The sequence below is a fragment of the Saccostrea echinata genome, unplaced genomic scaffold (genome assembly GCF_033153115.1).
Source record: "Saccostrea echinata isolate AGI-Se365-2 ecotype Australia unplaced genomic scaffold, CSIRO_AGI_Sech_v1 ptg000033l, whole genome shotgun sequence".
Lineage (NCBI taxonomy): Eukaryota > Metazoa > Mollusca > Bivalvia > Ostreida > Ostreidae > Saccostrea > Saccostrea echinata.
This window is the reverse complement of record NW_026889782.1, coordinates 32,041,998-32,062,037: the sequence shown is the minus strand read 5'-3', so window position 1 is coordinate 32,062,037 and position 20,040 is coordinate 32,041,998. Positions and strand designations below refer to the sequence as shown.

The following is a 20,040-nucleotide window of genomic DNA, read 5'->3' as shown; positions in this document are numbered from 1 at the left end:
TTGTCTTTAGACTTTCCATCCAGAGAAACTGGACCACGATCCATGCAGATAGTTTGCATATGTTGTACGGATATTAACCTTATCCCCAGCCCTTAAAACGAATGGAAATGTGTTTGAACAATTTTCATATCCTTTGTTTAATTCATTGTTGCAGTTTCCGAGTCCTTTTCTTTTCCCATTGAGAAGGATTTCCACATCGAATATCTTTTTTGGTTCTACACAACTTGACCACGTAAACACGTAAAGTCCGTCAGATGGCGCTGTGAAGACTCCAGTATGCTGATTGTACGCGTTTCCATAGTTGTAATATACACCATCGTAAACAACGTTAACGGGAGTACCTCTTTTAAGGTGTAGTGATTTGATTATGAATGCATTAAATGCAATTAATTTACCTGCATTATAAAAAATATTGCAAAAGGAATTCTGATTCTTCCCAAAGATGAATTAAGATTATATACTTCAATTAAACTGGTCCCTTTTGCCGTGGAAAGTTAACAATTGATTTTCTTTTAATTGGCACTGATACGCACAAACATATTTGATTTAAAAAGCTACAGGTAGTGAGTATGACATGAATTTAAATTATTAATTTTCGCTTGTATAACTCTTAATAAGGAACACATATGAAATAAAAGTTAGTTTCTTTGAAATCAAACATTCAATACAAATATAATAAGTACCTTTTGGAAAAATGTTTGGATCCTTAACACAGCGGTATTTGACCTCCAGATATTTAGAGTAATTAGGACAAGGGTCTCCGAAGTGTTGAACAGCGGCGTGAAGGTGACACGTCCTGTACCCATTGCAGTTCCATTTTGTCTTGATTTCAGACATCTTCGAATGACAGGTACTTGTTTTGATTTTACCAGTAGGACACACTTGTTCGTCTGTCCGTCCGTAGTTTGCAGATAAAATCTGAATCTGGGTTCCATTTGTACAGCGTATGAAGCCTTTCTGATCACCACAAAGAGCAAAAGACTGGTCTAAAAACCAACAGAATATGGAGTTAGGTCTTCATTAAAAATTATAAGTGCTAACAACAAAATTTAAACGTGTACCCCCCATCCCCCGCCAACAAAAAAAAATATACAAGAGAAACAAGAGGCCCATGGGCCACAACGCTCACCTGATTCAATATGGCCCTGTTGTTCTTCGTGAGCAGATTTCTTCTCTTATATATTCATGAGTAAACCTTTGTTCTCCTGTTCTAGGCATACCCTACCCCCAGGTGCCATGTTTTGAATGAAATTAAATCTAAACTTTCTAAGGATGCTCCTATATTCATATAACTAATCATGCATGGCTTTGCTGTTCTTGAAAACCGAATTATAAAGATGTCTGCCACCCTTCCCGGGCGGGGGTGGGGATGGGGGTCATGATTTGAATAAACTTGAATCTACACTACCCGAGGATGCTTCCATATCAATATGAGAAATTAAGGCTTTGTTGTTCTTGAGAAGAAAATTCAAAAAAAAAAATTTATATATTCGTAGGTAAACTTTGTTCCCCCATTGTGGCAAAACCCTACCCCCCGGAGTAATGATTTGAACAAACCTAAATCTACACTACCTGAGGATGCTTCCATATTAATATGACTAATCATGGCTTTGTTGTTCTTGAGAAGAACATTTTTAAAGATTTTTTTGTTATATTCCAATGTTAAACTTTGATCCCCCATTGTGGCCCTACCCTACCCCCGGGGGTCATGATTTGTACAAACTTGAATCTACACTACCTGAGGATGATTCCATATCCATATGACTAATTGTGGCTTTGTTGTTCTTGAGTAGAAGATTTTTAAAGATTTTTTCTATACATTCCTATGTAAAATTCTGATCCCCCAAAGTGGCCCTACCCTACCCCCGTAGTTCATGATTTGTACAAACTTGAATCTACACAACCTGAGGATGATTCCACATCAATATGACTAATTGTGTCTTTGTAGTTTTTGAGAAGAAGATTTTTAAAGATTTTTCCTATATATTCCTATGTAAAACTTTGATCCCCCATTGTGGCCCCACCCTACACCTGAGGGTCATGATTTGGACAAACTTGAATCTGCACTATGTAATGAAAGTTTCTCATAAGTTTCAACTTTTTCAGCCTAGTGGTTCTTGAGAAGAAGATTTTTAAAAGATACAACCAAAGTTTCACTAATTCTTAATTATCTCCCCTTGGAAGAGGGCGTGGGCCTTCATTTGAACAAACTTGAATCCCCTTTACCAAAGAATGCTTTGTGGCAAGTTTGGCTGAAATAGGCCCGGTGGTTCTGGAGAAGAAGTCGAAAATGTGAAAAGTTTACAGACGGACAGACAGACAGACAGACGGACACCAAAAAAATGTAATCATAAAAGCTCACTTGAGCTTTCAGCTCAGGTGAGCTAAAAAACAAAAATGACAAACTTAAACAACAAAATTACAAAGCTAAATAACAAAAATTAAAAGTGTAAAAAAAAAAAAAAAAAGAAAAAAGAAAAAATTAACCAACAAAAATTACAAGTATAAACACAAAGATAACAATTGTAAACAACATAAATTAATATTATATCTAAAGAACAATGGTTTTGAATTTACCCGAAGCATTCACGTTTTTCGACAACAATAGCAAAAGTACAATAGCAGCACTTTGGAAAAACACCATCTTTGTATCTACAAAATTGATTTGAAGAAATGAATTACTTTACTAGTTAACTTTTGTGCGTTAAAAGTGTTTTCAACCGTTTTGGTGAAGAAAAGTGTTTGCATTACATATAGTACAGTCAATAAACTAGATTACCTGTTCATGTGAAACAGTGAAGAGCTCACTCACATAAATACGAAATTTAAAAATATATAGGTATATTTATAGATAAAATGTGCGTGATTTTATGCAGCATATGTGACTTAATCATAAAATGAAAAAAATATCATTAAATTTAAATGTAATAAAACGATTCATATACACGCTAGAGCTGTTCTCAAACATTAAAATTTGAAAAATCTGAGACAATAAATCAAATCATTAAATGGACATTTTTTGGCAAATAATAAACAACAAATAAACATATATACAATAAATATATAAGTAAATAATTGATTAGTAATATAAAAGATCATACAGGCCTGGCACGTGTGAATTCCATTCTTGCAGTTTCTATTGAAAAAAAAAAGATCAGCTATAGTACTCATAAATTTGGCTGAAATATTTTTGTCCATGAAATTTTTTAAGGCATCGAAAAATATATTCAGAAAACATTTCTTTTTACTGATGGATTCTGAAGTTTACTATTTTATAAGAATAGGCTTGTTCAATCTTTCATTTAGGCAAAGTTTGACAAAATCACTAAAATAAAGTAAGCGTAGTTAAGTTCATCGTTATAAACTTCTTTTTAAATATATAGAAAATATGATTGTTAGCATTTTTTGTTTTAGAGCACATGTTAAATGCACAATTGTTTGTAGAGGTGTTCCCTATCCTCTCTCCAGTCTATACAAACCCCGGCTATATGCATTGTTCATTTCTAATTTAAAAAAAAAAGAGGGGGGTAACGTAAAAAATATATAAAGAATCATGAAAAACTCGGTAAACCTAAAATTCGAAAGGTGGGATCAGTCGGAGGAATAAGCATCCCCTGTCGACCGGTCACACCCGCCGTCAGTCCTGTGTATCATTTAGGTATAGAAAAACATTCCGTAGTCAAATTTTGTACAAAAACAAATGCCTAACAATTGGTATTAAACACGTTCCGCAAAATACAACTCAATGATAAGTTATATTTGTAAACTAGGTCATTATAAGACCATAGAATTTACGAACTACTGACTTTTAACGAGGTTGTTGAAATCCCTGTAATGAAATATTAAGATAACGAGCAGTAATCAAGCTCAAGTTAATTCAAACAAAACAGATTTGGAGCAAAGCAAACATGGACCTCTAAAAAATCAGAGATGGGATCAGGTGCCATGGAGGAGTATAGCATCTCCTGTCGACAGGTCACACCCACTGTATGCTACTTGCCATTATCGGACAAAGAGCAAGTCAGAAGATATTTCAGTGAAAAAATCATCTCTTTACAATTTGTATGAAAAAAATCAGTATGAAAAAAATCAGTCAACATTTTACTTAAAGATAGATTATTTTTGCTGACAAGGTCATTGTGTCGACCATACAGTTTGCGGAACTTTGAGCTGATATTCGATATTCTCGTTTCTCCAAATGTTTGGTTAATAGCTTGCTTCGTTTAAGAAATGGTACTTACAAAGAGTGTTTGCTCTTGCGTACCGAATCAACTGGCAGACATAAATTCCATATGCTGATAATAATGGTACATTGGCATATAAATAAGGGAAGTTTACGATAGAAAGTTGAAGTCATCACGTTTATCATAAAGATTTGTTGTAAACTCAACTTATCTGTCGGTAGCCTGCCTCGGTTTAAAAGATTGATCGATCTTGGACCATGCTCTTGAGTATCAAATAAGTTTGGAGACTTGTAGCCCATAAGCAGATGATAGCAAATTATAACTATAAAAATAAGGAATTTGATGATCATACAAATTAGCTGTTTGTTGGCCGTTTTCGTCTTCAGTAAAATAGTAAAATATGCAAGAGACCTGGCAGACTCTGCGTTACCTTTACTTCAAGTTCAATGGAATATATCGAGTCGACATATAAAAAAAAAATTATTGTTAATTGGTAATACGTCGTCGATATATATATTTAATGAAATGGTGTTTAAATAACATTTGACATAAATGAGATTCAACTTTCTTTTATCTCTTTACAAACATGTTAATATAATAATTGACATGAATTTGATTCACGTAGAAAAGTGTGAAAAATAATGCATTTGAATGATAGTAAACTTAATTACATCCATACACAAATATGTCATTGTGGTATTGTTATTGTGATGTAAATGAGATGAAACATTCTACTATCGATAAGCAAATGTTTTAGAATAAAAAATTGTTACTCTGAGATTTTCTTCACTCCATCTCTGAACAAATATGTTAGTATGAGAATAGATATGAATGAAATTTAGCATTCATATATCCATTAACTAAAGTGTTAAAGTGAACAATGTGTTGTGAGTTGTTGTGTATTTGAAATGTGTTTGTATTGTCACAACATGAATAACATAAACGCTTTTGGAACATTCCGGAGTGGTCAACATGTATGTCCTTTTTTTCTAGAACATTTTTGAATCTTGAATTTAATGTATGTCCATAATGTTCCAGTAACATCTTGTATTTACACTTTTTAGAATTTTCTAGATTTATGTTTAAGTATAAATGCACTGCCAATTGTATGCATAAGTAAGACTGGCGTATAAAAAGACTGGAGTACAAAGAGACTTCAGTACAAAGAAACTGGGATAAGATAGGTGTTGGATACTCTCACTTGGACATTGTGTGTACAATTACGGATACTCTGCTGTAAGTTTGTACTTTTTGATTTTTTATATTACTGTAAATAGATTGTTGTTAGATTTAAACTGTGTGATTAATTTTTTGCTGGCATTTGGGGTTATTCTGACCCATAACAATTGATTGTACTTCTTCAATGTCGTTTTTATTAGTCCATTACCGGTGAAACCGGAGGGGACTATAGGACTTTCTGTCCGTCTGTCTGTCCCTCTGTCTGTCTGTCAGTCTGTCCCATTTGGTTTTCCGCACTTTCTTTTCTAAAGGCTTGCAGATATTGAGCTGATTTTTTGGTATGTGGGTGTATCGTGATGAGTTACAGATCAAGTTTGCGTTTCGTTCCGCTTCAATGATTTTTGACGGAATTACGGCCTTTTCAATTTTTCAGGGTTTTCCGCAGTTTTTTTTTTTTTCTAAACGCTTGCTGATTTTGAGCTGATTTTTGGCGTGTGACATTACCTTGATGAGTTTTAGATCAAGTTTGCATTTCGTTCCGCTTCATTGATTTTTGACGGAATTATAGCATTGTAAATTTTAAACGGGAACCAGATTACACTTGCCGGTAGGGGACTAGTATTGCTTATGCAATACTCTCAGAATGCTTGTTATAATAAATTTCCTCAAAGCACTTTTTACTATACAGAGATAATAATAGATTAAATATTCTTCAAGATTTCTTTTTGTCAGAGATTTTCGTTATAAGCGAGTGTTGATGAATGTTTTTGAGGTACGTTTACTAAAATATTTTTGTTATGAATGAAATACTTTTAACGAACAGAATTGAGAGCAGGGCAAAACAGACCTTTGCCAACAAAGTGTTCTATGAATTAATTAGTCAATAAATGTAAAAAGAGGTGTTTCTGACAAAAGTAACATAGGATAACTGTATTGGTTTGCTATTTCATTTGCTATCCTGGGTCCTGTGGGAAAAAAGATAATCTCCATGAATAATTGTTCAAAATTTATTTACAATTGATATGAAATATTGTTAAAACATTATACCTAAAAAATACAATCATTATATTGAATTGTATTATAACATGATTAAAACATATCTACTATTAATACAAACATCTAGTGTGCAAATAATGCAATTAAGAAGAAAAAAATCTTTATTTTTGTTGTTTTTGAATGATGTATTCAAAAACATTCCATTTTTGCCCATTTCAGTGCCAATTCCGCACTCAGTGAAACAATTCAAAACAAGATAAATTCAAATAAAAATATATCCCTGTGAATCTAAAAAGGACAATGTTTTGTAAGTATTAAGGGGAAAATCTAACACAGGGTGAAATAAAAAAAAATCTATTTAAGCATGCATGCATTGAAGCACTAAGCATCAAAGGTGAAACCGTTTATAAACAGATAACCAGGTGCCCCAATCCGAATAAAACTCCATGAACCATCAAACACCTAGACAATATACGACAGAAATTCTCGATCAAACATATATTGTCTCAAACATCAAAAAACTGATCAAAATATTTACTTTTGACATCATTAAGCGTGTATGGCCTGATTCAAATGGTTCGTTACTGTCTTAAAATAATTACCTTTTAAATTCTTTGCTGATTGTCCAGAGAAATATTACGGGTTGTTCGAAACCATGTCAGGGTGAGGCAAAGCCGCGCCTCCCATCGACCTGAACAACCAGTTATATTGCTATGAACAGTCTGTAAAAACTTAATAAGCAACTCATTTCGTTGAGGACCAATAACAGATAACAGAGATCAATTACGGTTTAACGATTTTATCACCTTGTGAATCTCTTACACTCGTCATCTTGTTGTTTACTGATTACGTAACTGAAAAGTGGCGCTTCTCTAGATTTAATTACAACAATACCAAGTCGATTTGAGCATAGTGCATCAAACGCGAAAATAGCACTGGCATGGTTTTTCTATTTTAATTTAGAAGACAAAAACTTAATTTTATTCGCCATGTTGCCTTCCAAATTTTGCATCTCGGTCGCCATAAGAAATATTAAAGGCAAGCACGTATAAGTAACGTCTGTTACCTGATGACATAGCCTCTTTTTAGCTAGACCCAGGCAAAACGATTAAAATGACTGATTAAAGAAAATAACTTAACTAAATGTTTAAAATATGTATCGTTTAGACAAGTTACACTTTGTTATATATAAAAACAGCATCATAAATCGTTTCATCTATACACCAAAATGCTTAAAGTTTGCCTCATGAAATATGTTACAAAGCAATTGCTGAAATGTGGTCAAGATATAACAAATGGGATTTTGACTCAAATCCATCAAGAATGAAAATGTGATTACTATGGGGATTTAAATGTTGTATTAGTCTGGTTTTATCATCATCGTTGTCTTATTTACGTTCATTCTATACGGAGTGATGGGATTATAGAATAGATACCACTATTATGACGTAGCAGTCACCTGATTCATAACTTAAATTTGAATTTATGTTTTATCAGCACAAGTGTATTATTCAATTATTATTATTTGTAAAGTTTTTCCGCATGGAGATTTCAATTATGCAGATATATCATTATTATAGTTTCATTTACTTCCGTTCCATTTTAGGATTGGTATAGATTCAAGGGAAGATATATCAGTACTGTTTCATAGGTTTTTTATGTTATTGACACTTTGATCAATTATGTGATTCAGCCAATATGGAGAATCAAATTATGAAGGAGAGTGGGTTTGTTATTATTACTGTCTCATTCATGTTAGATTCACCAGAAATGATGAGATTCCATGGTAGATACAAGTATTTTGATGTGTCAGTTATGTGATTCAATATAGAGATTAAAATAAAGTGTTAGTGGCGTTTTATCATCATTAGTGTTTCATTCACATCCGTTCCATCAGGAATGATGGAAAACCATGGCAGATACCAGTATTGTGGGTACCACTGTCCGTTCAGCAAAGCGTGGTGGCAATAATTAAACCACCACCCTGCTCGATAGGTGGCTGCACAGTCGTATGCAGTTGTTCCGTCGTTGTCCTGGTCAGGTGTACTAAAGAACATACCGGAAATATCAGCATCAGCTACTCCAGTGTTCAACATTCTATCACCTAAAATTAATGTAATATACACTAACTGATAAAAACATGAAAATGATTTCCAATTTTTTTGCTTCTAGTGCAGTATTTTGCACAAAATTCAATATAATTTCTTATGCGTATGAAATATTATACCCAGTCTTTATACTCTATCTTCATTCGCCATATATTGACTAAATGATTAATGACTAGGCTTATTTTCTCAATCCCTGTGATCACATGACTGACTCTCCAATTCAATCTAATCACATGACTTAAAATATTTATTGTTTATCGGAAAATTCTGACGAATCACCAAGAGAAAAAAATATTACCGTAGTTTTTTAACTATATTCATTTTCGGTTGTATGTTTTAAATGTAGTTTTTTCCAGACGTTGTTTGTTTTAGTTTCTTCATTGATACAATTATATTAAATCGAATTATAAATCATTCAAATATCCCAGGGAAAATTACTATGTTAACTACTTTTCCATTGATGAAATGTATTTATATACCTTATTCTTAGTAAATTAAAATATTGATATTCTATGGATTGTCTTACCAGTGGTATTTCTACGATAATTTTTTTTATGAAGAGCTTTAACATTTACAATAGAAATAAAATTAAAACATTTCTGAAATATTGTGCATATTATTTCTTGTATTCACAAAAACAAAACAGCAATCACAAAAACAAAATAGCAGCAGTTTTAAATGAATGTTGAATAAAAAAATGAAGTACCCATGAATGAATATTTTATAGATTGTGAAAAGAAATGATTATTTACTCAATATATAATTAGATAATTTATAATAAAAAAATACTACCTACCCAATGTTCCCTGGGAAGGTCCTGCGAGAAAAAGTCGGTACTTGTCTGCTTCATCAGACACGGAAAACTGGTCATACATCTGATGATAACTCGTACCATTGTTTAGTGTGATCGAAACATACAGGTATGGGTTAATGTCCTTAGTAAACAGGTGAATGATTTCATTTCCTTAAATTAAGAGATAAACAATATAGTGTCTTGATATGTTTGGAATTGTCGAAGCATTGAATGAAGATTTTTTGCATTGTTCTGTGCCTTCAAAATTAAGTACACTGTTTTACGTATATATTTTCAGAATTCCTTTTTTTTTTTGAGGATTCAGTATAATGATCACCGTATCAGGGAGTATCATTCTCAACTCGGTAAAATAAAACGTTTTATAAATGTGAGAACTTTGTACCAAAGATTAAGATATTGATGAAATACAAGCTAACTTTTGAAACAACGGGAAAATTTGCGACATCTTTGTTGAAAATAAATAATTATGAAATACTATGCAAAACGTATTGATTTATTTCAGATAAAGAATTTGTACTTTGATCTGATTATTAATCCTTTTTTGTACTTATTTTTCTCATATGAGAATGATGATCAATCTCAAAAACCCTCTAAACAATACAATATCTGTACAAATATCTGTACAAATAGGCAAAACACGGACCCCTGAAACATCAGAGGCGTAGGAGGAGTAAGCATCCCGGACATATCATTGAAAATCCATTCTGATCATCGATAAATAATATTGAAAAGGTGAGGATAAAGAAATGTAATCGATCCCCCAAAACCTACACACAATAGGGCATAAAACAAATACCCTTTCAAATTTGTAGAGTTTGGGTCAAATGCCTGCGAGGAGTAAGCATCATCTGCCGACCGATCATACCCGCCATAGCAATGTGCATTGATCAGGTAGACGGAATTACAATATGAAATACGTCAATCAAAATAAGACCTAGTAACAATGGCGGGTTATTAATAATTATATATGTTTATATGTTTTTTAACTAATTATAACCATGCAATTTCATAATAAAGAAAAATTCAGTGATTGTGAAAAAAAACACACCTTGAAATAGTGATTTTAATCTTGAGCATTTTATACATATTTTTGATAATCTCTCTCTCTCTCTCTCTCTCTCTCTCTCTCTCTCTCTCTCTCTCTCTCTCTCTCTCTCTCTCTCTAAAAACTGTACAATTTGAAAGCATAAATATAGGTTTTGCATTATGTACTATAAAATGTACAAACCAATCCAATATGCGGTAACTGCCTCCCCAAAGCCAATCTTATACTCCACCCAAGTCTTCTCAAAACTCACAACTCCGCTACGCCGTCTTTGAATTGCCTTAGAATAATAATAAAAAAGAATATTAAAGTCCTACAGATATTATGCCCAATAATCAAGACTAATCGCATCATCTTTAAAAAAAAAAATCTGTGATTTGTTGGTGTTTCTTTGGTAGTGAGTTCGAAGTATTTTTTCTCCACAACTGTATAATACTTCTGATCACTATTTTTTTCAGGCTATTCAGCGAGCAAAAACTTTTCATTTAAAAATAATGTTTTCAGAAATCTTGTCTCAGAAACAAAAGAAACGTTATGACACAGTAACTATTTTTAAACTCTATCTATGACCGTATCAAATGTACATAGACAACACGACGTAGTGGCTATTTAAGTTACCTACCGTGCACCATCCGCCATTTGGCACCGTCAAAGGATTATTATTTACTATATGTAACTATGTATGATAATTGCGCATGCGTCATCTCATTCATTTATTCGTATCACAATAATAGTCAACATGAAATAGTGGCTATTCCATTTACTTACCGTCCACTCTCCGCCATTTGTCACTATATCAAAAAATATACAGACAATTATACATAATGGCTGTCCTTATTACTTACCGTCCACCCTCCTCCATTCGTCACCATATCACAGAATACATAGACAACATGACATCGCTTTCTGTACGGAGATATACCATATATCCCCGACTGAGTCTGTCCATTGTTATAATACTCCTGACAATCCTTTGGTAGAGCTGTATCTGAGGAAACATACATAATTTATAGTTTTCCCTTTCCTTCAATACTTTTCTTTTTTATTACAAAAGTTCATGATCCCTAAAGACAAAATACGAACATTTACCATTAGAAATCAAAAAGTCAAAGTTTTATGCTTTTTGAATCGATGTCAACTTTTTCACATAAAGTTTTCTATTATATAATGTTCAGATGAATACATCTTAAAATTCAGATTTTAATCGTGATTTTGTCGCCAGCATGGCGAAGTGGTTAGAGCGTTTGCTGTAGGATCGCAGTTTTAGGAGTTGATCATTACTTCGCGAGTTTGAATCCCAGTGAGGGACGTGGATATCGGTCATTCGAATGAGATCGTATAAATGGAGGTCGCGTGCGTGTCGCAGTAGATGCTTGCAAGAAAAAAAAAAAGTCCCTCACTGCTTCCTGGCCCTAAGGTCAGAGCTTATGTTTAAATTTTCAACCCTCGATCGGCAAGTGGTGGCAACTCAATAATTCTTGAAAGGGATATTAAACAAACAAAGATACATACAATCGCGATTTTTATACGTTGAAGGACAAAATTTTTAGTATACATTTTTTTCCCTTTATCAGCATTAATATTGTATTTTGGAAATTGTATTCCTTGTGAAGTCCAACAGAAAAGGATTATAAATAAAAACCGATACAAATTAAAGCACAGCAGAAAAAAACAAGAGGCCCATGGGCCACATCGCTCACCTGAGCACATTGGCTAGGAAAAAAAGTAAAAATCAGTTCAGCATTGAAAAGTTTATGGGGTGGGGGGGGGGGGTGAATTTTAAACTACCTAATGATGCTTTCATATCAATATAAAAAATGACTTTGCTGTTCTTGAGCATCAGATTTTTTTCCCATATATTCATTTGTAAAACTTTGATCTCCCATTGTGGCCCTACCCTACCCCCAGGGGTCATGATTTGAACAAAATTGAATCTACACTACCTGAGGATGCTTCCATGTAAATATGACCAATTATGGCTTTACTGTTCTTAAGAGGAAGAATTTTAAAGATATTTTCCTATATATTTCTATGTAAAACTTTGATCCCCCATTGTGGCCCCATCCTACCCCCGGGGGTCATGATTTGAACAAAATTGAATCTACACTACTTGAGGATGCTTCCATATAAATATGACCAATCATGGCTTTGCTGTTCTTAAGAAGAAGATTTTTAAAGATATTTTCCTATATATTTCTATGTAAAACTTTGATCCCTCATTGTGGCCTCATCCTAGCCCCGGGGGTCATGATTTGAACAAACTTGAATCTACACTACCTGAGGATCCTTCCATATAAATATGACCAATCATGGCTTTGCTGTTCTTAAGAAGAAGATTTTTAAAGATATTTTCCTATATATTCCTATGTAAAACTTTGATCCCCCATTGTGGCCCCACCCTACCCCCGGGAGTCATGATTTGAACAAACTTGAATTTACACTACCTGAGGATGTTTCCACATAAGTTTCATCTTTCCTGGCCCAGTGGTTCTTGAGAAGAAGATTTTTAAATAATGCCATTGTTTTTTCACTAATTCCTAATTATCTCCCCTTCAAAGAGGGCGTGGCCCCTCAGTTGAACAAACTTGAATTCCCTTTACACAAGGATGCTTCATGGCAAGTTTGGTTGAAATTGGCCCAGTGGTTCTGGAGAAGAAGTCAAAAATGTGAAAAGTTTACAGACTGACGGACAGACAGACAGACAGACGGACGACGGACAAAATGTGATCAGAAAAGCTCACTTGAGCTTTCAGCTCAGGTGAGCTAAAAAAACAAATCAAAGAGCAAACAAATATGAACTGTAAAGATTATATTTTTTAGTTACCATGACTTTTTTAATTTTTGAATTTATATACATATTTAAGTATTTATTTTCATCGTTATTTAGAAAACCTGGTAAGTGATACATACAACCTGTGCAATAATACTTCCATCCGGCTTCTGTAGAACTCATTTCTTCCATGACACAGAATCTGTGGAGGCGACATTTGTTTACAAACGAATTAAACCCAAAGCAATGACAGCGGTGTTTACACAGAAAAGCACAGTCTGAGAGGGATTCACTGTCATCTTCAGATATTAATCCTGTTTCTGTTTTTAGATCATCGAACTCTGTTTCCGTGGTGTATAACTGAGCAATAACATTCACTACCAGAAATACGGACAACAAAATGCAGAAGCCCAGAAAACCGCATTTATTACAATATGTCATTGTCTAAATTCTTGTGTCAAAATAACACGAACAAGTCAAAATAATACGAACCTCTCAAAAACAACACGAACCAGTCATAATAATACGAACCTGTCAATATAACACGAACCTGTCAAAATAACACGAACCAGTGAAAATAACACTAACCTGTCAAAATAACACGAACCAGTGATAATAATACGAACCTGTCAAAATAACACGAACCAGTCAAAATAACACGAACCTGTCAAAATAACACCAAACAGTCTATATAATACGAAACTGTCAAGTCAAAATAACCAGAACCAGTCCAAAAGACCATAATGTTACAGTTTTTCATTGTCTTGAATCTAAATTGCTTACTAAATTAGATTCATCCTTCTTCTCCAGGGAAACTGCTTATTACATCAAAACAATTGCTTATATGTAACTTCTTTTCTTATTACCATAATATATATTAGCTTTCCGCTAATGAGAGTGCCTTTCTAATTGCATGAATGAGTGCAATATTTGAATTAGAAGCATTAACAAAACAAAATGACAGTTAGATCGACTGTCAACCAATCCGAGACATAATTAAATTTCCGATCAATGAACTGAGTTATCTTCATTTTGTATAAATTTGTTTAACTCACATCACCTTACAATATTTACATGTTTGGAAACTTTTCCAATTCTATTTTTGAAATATGCCATGAATTTATAAAATTTAGGGGAAGAAAAATATAAAAATTAGATGAATTCAATAAATGTAGCAAGACGTAGAAAGAAACTTGAAATTATGCATATAAGTATCATTAACAATGAAAATAAATGCCCTTTAAATTTTATGAATATATGTCCAGGCTGAAAATGTTAAAAATGGAAGAATATATTATAGGCTTTAAGATAATTCCTATTATCTATGCTTAAGCTGTTACAAATTTTAACATGAATAAAGTTTATAAAGGTAGATTTTTCTTATGTATAAATAGCAGAAATTTTGAATTACGAACATCCTTCACTCTGAATTGCACGTGAAAAGAACAGAATAATTCCTATAACCATCACGTCACTATTTATTTACTTTTATTTGTTTCGAGTTCTTTTATTTGTTTCGAGTTCTTTTATTTGTTTCGAGTTCTTTTAGCATGAAATGTGAAGATGAAGAACATTGGTCATTCTCACAAGTTCATTCAAACAATACAAAATAGAACCAGAGCCAGCACGGACCTCTAAAACAAGAGGGGAGATCGGTTGCCAAGGAGGAGGAGGATTTTTTTTTTAAACAAAATTGCATACAAAACATGTATGTACCAAATAGCAGGTATTACTTTGACTTGTACCATGGAGAGGGCTTTTATAGACAGCGTCTGTTACGCACTCCTTCAATGTTAATAGCATAGATAATTACTATTTTAATTAATTAAGAACATTATGGAGATATTTCAATGATTTTGAAAATGTATTTTGCGCAAAATTTGTGTGCATTTCTTGAAATACTGTGGTCTGTTCGTTTTCCGTTACTAAAATGTTATTTAAAGAAAAGGTTAGGAATTTGAATGTTTTCAAATTAATAATAGCAATGTTCAAATCCATAATATGTACCGTCACTAATAATCTTCTCTAAAGTCAGAATGAGGAATTTTCTTGATTTAAAATTAATACGAGCTCTGTTCATTAACAGTTAAATTAACAGATATGTAATTACTTTTGTGTATGTCGATGTCGTAAAATAATAATACTTATTTGTTAGGGGATTTTGGTTAATTAAGACACGAGATTCCAATTACATTTTCTGTCACAAGGGAAATCAAATTTTAAGACCCCTCAAAACATTGTTTAGAATATCGATAAGAAAGATCACTGAGAAATGTATGATTTTAAATGTTGTAAGATATTCATTCAGTCCAAGTCTCGTCCATAAATGCCAAAGGTAAAGGATATTTAAGAATTAGTTTGCTTTGGCCATGTTTTGACGTAAACCTCCAAAGAAATACTGGTCAGACGCATGCAGTCAAAAAGGTCATATTCTGCAATCGGGATCGTTATATTGATTATAGATTTTGTGAGAAGGTTACTTTAAATAGTGATGAAATCCCTGTCTCAAATCAAAACACCATAAAATTCAGTAGAGGTAAATTTACTGCTTAAACTCTTTACGCTACTTTCTATATGCATACTCATATGTACGTATATGAAGACTTTTGTGTGTCTCATATATATTAAATAATATGTATATCTTTCAGGAATTACACCCATAATATTGAATTGTTGAATAAAAAATCCTTTAAATATATATTACACTTAAAATTAACAAATTTCAAATTTTAAATTTTGTGTTGAAAATGTTAGCAGTTAACACTGATATGGAATTTAAGACAACGCACTAGAATGAAGTAGTTAAACTAAGGTGCAATATATGTCTGTCAAACTGCATTATCATTCGAGTTGCTGATATGAACATATCATGCATTCACATTATCTTTACGTAGATTTAAGTATTTTATGTTTCAGATCAGAGATATGCCGGTGTAACGACGAAAAGTGACCCCCGTAGAATATTGACCGGGGGGTCAAATTTCTCCGTAGAAAAATGACCCCCCGGTCAATTTTCTACGGAAAGTAGGGTCATTTTTCGACCGTAGAAAACCCTTCCAGGCCGGTTATTCTACGACTCCACACACGTTGAAAAATGACCCCCATAGAAATCTGACCCCCTACTTTTTCACTGTATTTTATAATTAAACCTTTAGAAATGAGGTGTGAAATGCGTTAATCCGATGTTGGGGAGGGTCGGTGAAGGCCTAGAGTCTCCTGATTTTTTTCTTTCAAATGTATATTGGAGGAGGAGCAAAGTACCTCCCCCTCCTTAACGCCACTTCTCAATACTAGCATGATATACAATGTATATGGTATGGTTATTTTTGCTTGCATCCCATATATATAATCCGTTTTGTTTTTTCCTTGTTTTTTTTTTCTCACAGGTTTTGTTCCAAAAATGACATGATATGTTTCTGACAACGATATACATGTATGGAATGGATGTTATCGGAAACTATTTAAAGGACAAGTTTGTGGCCCCATACTTCTAGCTTAAAATTTGTGCCCGCTTTCAACCTGCCTCCACCCCAGCTTTTACATGTATCAGTTTCTGAATACACCATTGCATTGAAACAAAAAACGTATTGTATTATTATTTTTAGACAAGGAAAAAATTAGAGAAAGCATGGCATATGAAGCGTCCAATAGCGTCCAATATGGAAATGCTATCATTAACTGTAATTGCCGCTTCATTTTTAATATAATATCTTTTTCCCTCTTTTAGGTTCATTTATCCTTATTTATTACATGAATATTAATACCCCCGCTTCGAAGGAAATGGGGGTATATACCTTGTACCCTGCGAATCTCTCTGTTGTGTGTGTGGGGTAAGAAATGGCTCATAGATTTGTTGTTTCCCCTGTAATTTGTGTACTTACAATTATTTTCTGTAGAATTATATTATCTCTATTGTAGGGAAAAAAGAATGTATCTAAATAACGTTAACTATGAAATACTATATATATATATTGTTTGTATCAGGATCGCTATATGAAAAACACTGATAGTCTCTAACAAAAAAAAAACAAACTATAGTTTACCAAAGTTAGCTATAGTTTAATGCAGTATCAAAGTTTTTACTATAGTAAATCAAAGTATTTTTTGAATATATGATTGTGGTATTTTATGTTCTTAAATTTATATGTACACATTTTTTCTATATTTTAGGGAACTACGAGGGGTAATCAAAAAGTTCGTGAACTATCTCGTTATTTACAAAACCACAGTTCAGATCAAAATGAAATTTGGCACACATTAAGTCATAAACATGTTCTATAAATAGCAGATATGTGCTCCACGTTTGGACGTCACAATATAAATACTAGAGGTACTGTGAGCACTGAGCTCACTAAATGATACCCCCCGCCTCCCAGTTTTGCTCTCGGAAACCCGAAATAAGTGTCAGATCAAAAAGTAAAATAGGAGGTGCACAATGGCATTATGTAATAAAGAATCTGTGAAAGTATCAATAAATTTTATTCAGTGGTATAGGAGGAGTTGCGGATAAGAGATGGGTACCCTACAATATTATAGAAAGAAATGGCAGTGTCCATCTTTTGCTATGGGAAACCCGAAATATGTGTCCGATCAAAAAGTAAAATAGGAGGTGCACAATGGCACTATGTAACAAAGTTTCTGTGAAAGGTTCATAAAATTTCATTCAGTGGTATAAGAGGAGTTGCGGATAAGAGATGGGTACCCCAAAGCGTAACAGACGGACGGATGGACGTACAGACGGACGGACGGACATCCCGATCACTATATACCCTCCCACTTTTCAAGCGGGGGGGGGGGGTATAATGACTCAATATGTAGATGACGTGACAAAAAATGGTTTACTCAGTCGTACTTGATCAACGAACGGCTTAACATTTATCTTAGAAATTCCTTTTCAGTAGCATATAATAATTTGTGCACGATTTATGAAGACAAAAAGATATGGCAGAAGTTCAATCATTAATTGGATTGATTGTTTTAGTGAAGGAAGGGAGATGGTAAAAATTATGTTTGTTCTGGTGCCCAGTGAAAGCAAGCCCTAAAATATCGTTTACCTTAGATTTTAAACATATCATATATGATAAAAAGAAGGCGCCCATACTTTATCCACAATGGATAAACGACGCACCCCAATACAAAGAGTCGGGTTGTGATGGTCACTATGCTCATTCTGGAAAAAGATATCCTAATCCACCAATCCTATTTGTGACAAATGGACTGTTCTTGTTATAAAAAATAACTTGCATGGTAAGAAATATAAAACTCGGAAAAATCTTTTAATTTCTGTGAACAGAACGCTACGGAGCATGTCACGTGAACGCCTGGGTCACGTGATTCGCGTATGGGCAGATCCATTATAATAAGAAAACGTGAAATAAAATTTCTAAGTTAAAAAATAAGCCGATTATCCAATAAAAAGATACAACTGAAAGATAACTGAAAGGCCACTGAATTGTATCTGCCGTTCAGTCGACTGAATGATAACTGACAGACCACGGAAAAGTCACAGGAAAGGAACTTTTCAGTGACCTTTCAGTGGGGATTCAGTGGGCATTCAGTTACCATTCCGTCGACTGAATGGTGTAATTTCATCCTGTGAGAACGATGGCAGATGTGCATTCAAATCGGAGAGGACCACTTTAAAAAATAATAAACATCGAAATGTGATTTTATTTCTTTTATGGAAGTAATTCAATTAGTTCGCGAACTTTTTTATTACCCCTCGTATTTCTTGTTCATTATCATCCCAAAATTTTACACTACTGAGTTTCAGCTTTGAAATCTCAAAAAAGTTCCAAAAAAAGTTTCATAGTTTATCAAAGTATTTACTATAGTTAATAATAGTAAACTATAGTTAACTACGAGGGTTGATCGGTAAAATCGTGGACAAGTTGTCTAGAGTAAAAAATAGTCATCACTACGTTCTAAAATTTTCACTATTTTCTAGTACATTTTTCATCAATATACATAGCAAATTTCAATTAGATATGTGCTCAAGTAAACAAAATATGAGACTTTATGTTATGTGTGGTATCGCCTTACGGCGCACGTTTGATAACGTCAAAGTGTATAAAGCAGCGTTACGTTTCCTCTTTGCTAAAAAAAGTTAGGTAAGCCCCACTTAAATTCGGAAATTTCATTGATGCACATACTTGAGTTCCCCTTTATTCCTCCACAAACGGTCAAGGAACCAATCTCTCACACACATGGAACTTTCTGAAGATTTATAAATAAGTTATGGACAGTACTCTCACTATTATTTATCTAAATAGGCTGTCTTATATCGATGGTCTACAGTGACAGCGTCTCTTGCTATTGCCAGTAGTTGTTTGTTGGTATGTTTCGTTCTACCCGGGGACCCGATCAAAAAGCTTCTGCTTAGAGAACTCCCATTTCACTTGTATATTAAAGATCTAGTGATATTTTTTTTCTTCTTTAGTCATTTAAAGTTTCTTAGGGCGTAATTACTACATCTAAATCAAACGGAACCGCTCTCCGGTGCGCCGTAACGTCACCAAACATCGCCATTTTTCGCTTGTTGCGTTTACCACTTTCCCATTTCAAATGCTAGGGAAACTGCCAAAGTTCAAGGTAATGCCTTAAAAATTTACAGAAGACGACATAATAGATAGTGGATCAAAAATAGGATAATTTTTACCCCAACTTTATCTATTTACTACTTTTATTTCGAAATAATACCGGTACTCATGTATTTTCAAATGAAATCCTGGTTTATTTATTTTGCGCCGTAGGACCGTACCCTGTGTACATTCAAGAATAATAAACACGTACTTTGTTTTTTGTCTATAATTATCCAAAAAATTACGATGCACTTAAATATGATAAATAAACAATTGTTGAAAATTTCAGCTTAGTGCGCCCATTATTTCTCGAGAAAAACGCTTTGTAAACGATTTTACCGGACAACCCTCGTATAGTTTACT

General features: G+C 33.5%; 2 protein-coding genes across 2 annotated transcripts; both read right to left on the bottom strand.

Annotated features, from left to right (window-relative positions):
* Positions 1 to 2,644, bottom strand: LOC133198433 (uncharacterized). Its single transcript, XM_061334527.1, has 3 exons — positions 2,578 to 2,644; positions 684 to 986; positions 1 to 395 (listed from the first exon to the last, which is right to left on the bottom strand). Exons 1-3 carry the CDS (start codon positions 2,642 to 2,644, stop codon positions 7 to 9), a joined length of 759 nt encoding a protein of 252 aa, XP_061190511.1. The 3' UTR covers positions 1 to 6.
* A 5,562-nt stretch (positions 2,645 to 8,206) lies between these two features.
* Positions 8,207 to 13,612, bottom strand: LOC133198432 (fibroleukin-like). The gene is made up of 5 exons (XM_061334526.1): positions 13,237 to 13,612; positions 11,172 to 11,314; positions 10,510 to 10,606; positions 9,264 to 9,431; positions 8,207 to 8,463 (listed from the first exon to the last, which is right to left on the bottom strand). Exons 1-5 carry the CDS (start codon positions 13,535 to 13,537, stop codon positions 8,207 to 8,209), a joined length of 966 nt encoding a protein of 321 aa, XP_061190510.1. The 5' UTR covers positions 13,538 to 13,612.
* Between the last annotated feature and the right edge of the window lie 6,428 nt (positions 13,613 to 20,040).